General features: G+C 46.7%; 1 protein-coding gene across 1 annotated transcript; it reads left to right on the forward strand.

The window, feature by feature from the left end:
- Positions 1-1268: 1268 nt before the first annotated feature.
- TMEM178A (transmembrane protein 178A) lies at positions 1269-3765 on the forward strand (the record flags this gene model as incomplete). The annotated part of the gene is made up of 3 exons (XM_010287977.1): positions 1269-1391; positions 2202-2349; positions 3588-3765. Coding segments are annotated over 3 exons (449 nt in total), but the record flags the coding sequence as incomplete, so codon positions are not given.
- Between the last annotated feature and the right edge of the window lie 4222 nt (positions 3766-7987).

Raw genomic sequence — 7987 nt, forward strand, 5'->3', positions numbered from 1 at the left:
CTCTTTAACACCTTCCCAGAGCAGCTATCAATCCCCCAGCCCCTCCTACCACAGCCAGCATCTCTTGGGTACCACTTCCTTGCTGCATCCCACATAGACTCCTGTCTGTTCTAGGATGCATTTTGCTGGTTGCTTCCCATTCAGCTGAACAAGACCAACTCCACACTCCCAAGCACCCAGCACCCTGGCTCAAGGAGGGGCACCCACACAGGATGGCCTATGCATTGTGTGTTTAGTTTATCTGTAAGTAGCTGCACAGCCCAAGACTGCCTTTTAAAGCAGTCACTTCCATGGTGTCATGCCAAGGGGCAAGGTGCCAGTGGCAGCTCATGCTGGCCATTTGCTCTGTGAAGAATGCGGAAGGCAAAAATGCCTTGTTTTCAGGGAAATGGTGCCCCAGGGTAGCAATGGCTGCAGGGGTAAGGTAGGGCATGTCTCCATGGCGTTTGCCAGACAGTGGCCCTTTGGGGATACCAAAAGTGGTATCTTTGGGGATACCAAAAGCGGTGGTGTAGTGTGTGGCAATGGGAAGCCAGCCAGATCCCTGCACCATTTTTTCCTTTTTTTTTTTTTTCCCTCCCCTCTTGCAAAACAAAAAGCCCACATGAAGTCCAGCTCATCTCCCCCTTCCTTCCCTCTCCCCTGCAAGTTCCATGGCTCAACCAGCACTGCCACCAGCCAGCACAGGCTGCTTGGGAGAAGTTAGAGATAGCCAGGTCCCAGCAGGCAGGGTTCCTGCCCATAATTTTGCATTAGTCAGAGCATTGTTTCTCCTGCTACAGCACAGGCCTCTTCTGGGAAGGTTTTCCATTTGCCAGGAGAGGCACAAGTATAGCATGAGAGCAAAAACACCTATTGCCTTTGCTTGGCAGCCCCGTAGTAAGCATTTCGCCATGTTTCTACATCTCTGTGTGGAAATACTCATCTGTGTCTTTCAGATAGAAGCAGTATCCTTTTGGAAGAGGCAAGGGGGAGGGAAGAAGTCAGGATCCCATGTAATAGATAAAGTTTTACAGGTGCTGCTGGACATCAGTGGTCTCTGGAGGATCCAGGACATGGGTGCTAGTACTGGGAGAAGCTAGGCAGAGCTGATTACTCAGAAGAGAAAGGGTGGGCAGGAGCCAAGAAGATGGTAAAAGGATGGGGAGGAGGAAGGCAGGTGACAATGACTAGCTGAAGGAAAAGGGGGTAATTCCCAGTGCTGGGAGGGGAGACTGGTGCTGGTTTTGGTTACCTGGTATGGGAACGCCTGTCTTTCTCTTTGGCAGGCATCACTCAAAGATGCAGTGCTATGAAGAACCACTTTTCCCAGCCAGTATGCGTGTGCTATGTCCCCTTCAACCTGATGAAGATGATCTACCAGGATGAATGGCATCTGCTCAAAGTGTTCAGCACAGCTCACTCCTTCTGGTGAGGCCTGTGCTCTCCTTTTCAATGTGAATAATGCGGCAATGAGACACTAGTTTGCAGAGGAGGAGGCTGAGGAGGCAGGAACCCACCGGGGCCCAGCCATCAGCAATTTTCACCCTCACTTTTACTTGCAGGCTGCTACAGTCAGTGCAGGAAAGTGTGAAACACCACACACAAGGGTTTTTAAGCTTGTTGAATGTAACCAGCTCTAAGCTATCTTTCACAGGGAGATCACCTCTCCCCTCACCTCTCCAGGGGTCTGCAGATACCAGCTTGAAAATCTGCATTCTGGTGTCACTAGAAAAGGTCCAGCAGGAGATGTGTCAGAAGCTGACAACAGAAGCTACGTGCTAAACAATTGCAGCAGAACCTGTCTGCATAGAAACTCCCCGACATATAGAAACCTGAGCATTTCTGTCCATCCAAGTTAATTTAAATTCTCAAAGGAAACAGAGAACAAAGAGTGTTATCACAGTGTGTCTGCATAAAACCATGCTGCACCCACACCCTGAAGGTCATATGGCTGAAGCTGTATGATTATATAGTTCATATGATACTGGGAAGTTTATAGCACAACTACAAAACCACTAGTTTGTAGCAGCCTTGCTACGTTACCACTTTCTACTTAGAGGTACTCACTCATAGGTCTGGGATTACTCCTACTGTGGGTCTGCCTGGCATGGGCCAGCTGCACTCATGGCTACTTCTAGGCGTCACTCCACTTCCTCCTGCAGTGGAAGGCTTGTCTGTGGTAACACTCACTCTTAATTTCTTGGGCTTGGTGGAAACAGACTTGAGAAGGATCACAGCTGGATTCCTGGGTATAACTGCAGCTGTTCTTCTCTGCAGGTGCATTGTGGCAGCAGTCAGCTTCTTTTGGGAGGAAAGTCTCACCCAGCCCGTTGCAGGTTTGCTGTTCCTGACCACAAGTAATGCGTTGTTCTAGCATGCTAATTATGGATGAAGGCTTCACCAGGTTTCCCTTGGCTAGGCAGTGTGTGCTGCCAGCAAGTGGAGCACACCTTTCCTTCTGATCTCCAGTTACTGTGGCTTGCATGAAGCAAGTCACTTACTCATACAAGTGGAATAATCAATAATTGGAAACAAAAAAAAAACACTGTGAAAAAAGCTCTAGGCCTCAGGCAGCGGCAGGAAAGGACCACGGGGCAAAAACAACTGCTCCCTCCTCTTTATGTACAAAGCGATCTTTCTCTTCTCCAGCACAGAATGGTCGTTTGCTGCAGTTTGCAGTCTTTGATAGTGGACTAAGCATTTCTTTTAACACTGAAGTAGGAAAGAGGAATACTTCAAAAAAAAAAAAAAAGAAAAAGTCTTAATCATAAAATTGAGAGGTTGCTTAGACGGTGGAGGAAAGGTAAAATCCATGAACCAAACCCATTATGAGTTTGAACGATCCAAACTTACAAGACTAAGCACAACATCTTCTCTTGTGCCAGAGGAAATATTTTGATTTGAGCAGCTGTAACGCACAGCACAGCTATATTTTTTTAATACATTTGGAAAGCACAGGCCTGAGGAAAGGCTCATTGTGCACGGCTAATTCAGCTGCTTAATGAAAAACAAAGCCTAATGAAAAATGCTTAATGGAAAGTGACCCAACAGAAACCCTACGCTGGGAGAAGGGTGTCAGCAGAGAGCAAGATTTAGCCTGAACCATTCCTCTGTAGAGGCAGATTACCTGCTCAGTAACCTCCAGATCAGATTACACACAGAACATGCAAAACGACTTCCCCGGCTGCTCTGAGGTGTGCAGCAGGCTCTGCTCCCATAAAGAGGATTCGACTTCAAAATGCCAGCTTGTGCAATGTGATTGTGTCCCATGGGTCAGATCTGATCACAGATGGAGGCTTTGGCTATCTTGCTCTGTTTGAAGGGCAGGTATGACTGAAGTCACAGAGGAAACTCTCTTATTCTTAAAAGTAGCAACAAGAAGTTTGCTGGATACAATTCACAACCACAGAGCTAGGCCTTAGCCTTGCATAACTGGGTAACACACAAAAACTTCATGAATGCCTGTATCCTGTATAATCACCTGTGTCCTAACCAAGATAATTTATAAAGTTGGGTGCAAATTATTTGATTAGCAAGGCCTACCATTTACTTTGTTACTCATGCTATGCTATCTCAAAATAATCCAGTTACTTCATTTATAGGAGTATTTGCACTATATCTCTGTGCACTTATGCAGCCAGCATATCATATGACCTAAACCACCTCCCCACATTTGTCTATAATCTTCCTGATGATGTAAAGCACAGGTACAGCTGGTCTGTATTTTGTGCTTGGTGCAGTCTGGGATTTACAGTAGCAGTCAGGTGTCTTTGCTCAGCGTTAGTAGGGGCAACATTATGCAGCTGAAGTCCACCAGAGACGACTCCGTATAACTGCCCACGTGCCACCAACATCCTTCAGTGATGGCCGAAGAATATTTTTTCAGGACTTACTCAAAGAAGCAGAAGTGAAGGAAAAACTAAACTCAGGATTCCAACCACAGAAGTCTGATTCGTCAAAATCTGACTGTCATGTTTTACCGGTTCAGCAAGTTCTTCTCTCATGCAGCCCAGCAGAGAGATTTCAGAAGGAGACAGCTCTCGGAGGACAGATATGGCTCAGGATGAGATGCTTCATTTCAGCATGCTAAGTCCATGCAGAGGAAGATACTTGCACTGGAAGGTAAAATGGGCAGGAAAGCTGCTATAAGAATTTAGGGCTATTTCTATTTTTCAAGGATATGTACATAAAGAAATTAAGGAAAAGTCACTGTTGCCAAATGAATCCTAGCCAGATTTATATGCCCTTCGCTAGGGCATCATCTGTAATATCTTAATTCAGCACCCTCTGCACTTGACCCTAAAGCAAGGCTTTGGTGTCCCTCTCCTCCCAAAATGCTGAAACAGAACATTTTCTTTTAAATCAGCATGTACCTGTGTCTCTTTGTGTATCTTTGCACATGAAGTTCCTGTGTAATTTGTAAATAACCAAGATTTCCATTCTGAGCACCAGAGCTGCACTGTGAGGTGTAATTTACTCCTGGCCGTTCCTGGATGGTCTTTTGTTACAAGGCATTTATCAAGCTACACTGTCTGCAGTAAAATACCTGCCCCTGTCAAAAGCATTTGTGACAACTGCAATTTCATGGCTTGGAAATATTGTCTCCTGCAAGGCAGAGAAAGTTCATAAACCAGGAGGGTCATAGCCTGGACAGTGCTTCCACCAAGCATCCCGACAAGGCAGTGCAGCATACTGGAGGTAGAGCCCCAGAGAACCTCTCCTGCCTGGGCCAAGAAGAGGGATGGGGAGATGCTAGAAGGCAAGCAGCTTTGCATTTTCCAGTGCTTAATGGCAGGGACATGTGAGTTAACAGATGACAGCACCACACTGATCTGTCAGATAGCACTCAAACTGACAGAGCCAGTGCCTACAATTAAAAGACTTCAGTGCTCCATTGATGCACCTGTCACAACTCATCCAAAGCTACAATTCTCTGCCATCACCTAAAAGCCAGTGTTGCCCTTGATGCATGGCATCCATACATTCATTACCAGACAGTGTTTCACATCTGCTGGGCACAGGGAAAGATTTGGCCAAGCCCCTGGAAGATCTCCCACGCTGCCTTGCAGGGGACACAGGCTCTGTCAGGAAGGCAGCAGACACTGCTGACAGAGCAGAGTGATCAGAGAAGCCAATTCTGCAGTAAGGGTGGATGGTACAAGATGAACACAAAAGGGAATGGAGGGGGGAAAGCGTCAAGTACACAGTACTGTGAGCATAGGGCTGGGACAAGAAAGAAGAGTGGTGTGAGAGAAAGTTTGGTTGAAGGGCAAAGGGGTGAGGGAGGTGAGAGGCAAGAGTGGTGGAACAGAGAAGTATTGCCTTAACACAATAACCATCAATTAAATGACAGCAGAAAAAGTCAGTGCCAAATTAGTCTAAGAAACACAATCACACAAAGTAGACTAAAACCCAACAGATCAACTAATTGATCTGGGAGCAATCAAGATGCCAGGAAGCAATGGCAGGAGAAACCAGCATCAGCACTAAGAACAGCTTTGGGGACAGCCTTTCTGTGCTTGGCTTCACCACTGAGCAGCGTTTCTCAGCAAACAATTAGGTCCTGTTGGAGTCAGCTCATACCTGTTTACGTGGCTGTCTTGTCATACACAGATCGAGGCAGAAATACTCTCTCCAGATGTTTTATACATCTAACGTGACACCGAGAAGGTTTAACTTGGTTCCACCTCAGGTGAAAAGCACAAATAGCCATAGGCTATTATTTAGCATACTAAACTGGAGAGTGGCTACCATAATGAATGGTAGAACTTCTGCCCAGAGGGGCCTCAGTCAACTTGAGAAGTAGCACCTTGTGGTGTTCAAGGAAGAGATGAGCAGAGCTCTGCACATGGGGTGACACAGCCCTGTGCATTCAGCCAGGCTGGGAGATTCAAACTGAGCAGCAGCCCTGCTGAGAAGGGCTTGAGGTTACAGCAGATGACAGGCTAACCATTAGCCAGAAGCATGTTCATGACAGATAAGACAAACAGGCTGCACTAGGAGCCACATGGCTAGCAGAGCCAGAAAAGCAATTTTTCCCGCCTCTGTTCACAGCTGTTGAGGCCTCACCAGAACTTAGGTCCACTGTTAGGTCCTCCAGTTCAGGAGGGATGTGGGGAAATGGAAAAGAGGCCAGCAAAATGGTTAGGGGCCTGGAGCACAGTGTCTGTGAGTGGTAGGAGCCAGGCTCGGGTAGTCTGGTGAAAAGGAGGCAGATGGGGCATCTACCAGGAGCCTGTGACTGCTTGAAAGGCAGTTACAGACACGAGAGAGTCAAACTCCTGCAGCATCAGACAATGCAGCGAGGGACAACAGCCACAGATTGCAGCTTGGCAGGCTCATACATAAAGAAAGCTTCTGCCCTAGAAGGGTGGTGTTCCCTGCGACCTGTACCCAGAGAGACAGGGAACTCCATTCTTGGAGGTTTCTTGCACAGTACAAGAAAGCTACAAATTCCCAGCAAGAGATCTTCCTGTATTTGTATATGAAATCCCCAGCTGACATAATCTAGCATTGGCAATAGGCCTGCTCCAATGGGGAGGCTGGAGGCCACCAGAGGCCCCTTCTCACAGGCATGACAACTGTATTGAAAAGACACTTCAGCATTGTATAAAGGTGTGGGGGCTCCACGAGCACTTCTCAACAACAGTAAGTTTTAGTCTCTTGAAATACAATGAGCCTAAAGATTAAAGTCTCTTCCCTTACCCAGCCAAAGCACCTTGTCAGAATGAAGAAAAAAAAAAAAAAAGCAAAAAAAAACCCCCTCAAACCCCAGACACACTACTAATCATATCTCCATACTAATCACAGCAGAGGAATACAATGCAGAAGTCCATCTTAGTTTGCCAAGTTGCAAATGCTTGTCCAAAATCGCATCTCAAAGCAATCTGCAGTCATTCTCTACAAAAATACTTCCCTGTTGGCTCAGCAGCCATGGGAAAGCCTTGAATTAGACTGTTCCTCCCCAAATACTTTTTGCATGGTCTAAAAGAATTGCTAAGACCTCTCTCTTTTCAGAAGAATTTTTCCCTGTGCTTGTTTTTTTGCAGGCAGAAGTCACAAGTTCATCCACTTGTCAAGCTTTTCCATCTTCCACACTGTGCCCTTGGAGCAATATTACCAAGCAAGAAAAAGCATTATTTTTCATAGAAGTAAGTCTCTTCACCCTAAAAAGCTAAAGCATACCCATCACACAACATGCAAATGCTGCAAAGAATTAATACAGAAAATAGTTTATTTTCCACTCCAAGAGGTCTCAATAGCAAGCTTTAAAATCAGAATCACACAGAATCATTAAGATTGGAAAAGACCTTTAAGATCATCAAGTCCAACCATCAATCCAACATCACCATGCCCCCTACACCATGTCCCGAAGCACCACATTCACATTTTTTTTTTTAATACTTCCAGAGATGGTGACTCCACCACCTCCGTGGACAGCCTGTTCCAATGCTTGACCACTCTCTTGGTAAAGAAATTTTTCCTAATATCCAGTCTAAACCTCCCCTGGTGCAACGTGAGGCCATTTCCTCTCATCCTATCACTCATTACTTGGGAGAAAAGGCCAAAACCCACCTTACCACAACCCCCTTTCAGGCAGTTGTAGAGAGCAATAAGGTCTCCCCTCATCCTCCTCCAGATTGAAAAATCCCAGTTCCCTCAGCCGCTCCTCGTAAGACTTGTGCTCCAGACCCCTCACCAGCTTCGTTGCCCTTCTCTGGACACACTCCAGCACCTCATTGTCCTTCTTGTAGTGAGGGGCCCAAAACTGAACACATTATTCAAGGTGCGGCCTCACCAGTGCCAAGTACAGAGGCTCAATCACTTCCCTACTCCTGCTGGCCACACTATTTCTGATACAGGCCAGGATGCTGTTGGCCTTCTTGGCCACCTGGGCACACTGCCGGCTCATATTCAACCGGCTGTCAACCAGCACCCCCAGGTCCTTTTCCGCCGAGCAGCTCTCCAGCCACTCCTCCCCCAAGCCTGTAGTGTTGCATGGGCC

This window comes from Phaethon lepturus, unplaced genomic scaffold, assembly GCF_000687285.1.
Source record: "Phaethon lepturus isolate BGI_N335 unplaced genomic scaffold, ASM68728v1 scaffold50485, whole genome shotgun sequence".
NCBI lineage: Eukaryota > Metazoa > Chordata > Aves > Phaethontiformes > Phaethontidae > Phaethon > Phaethon lepturus.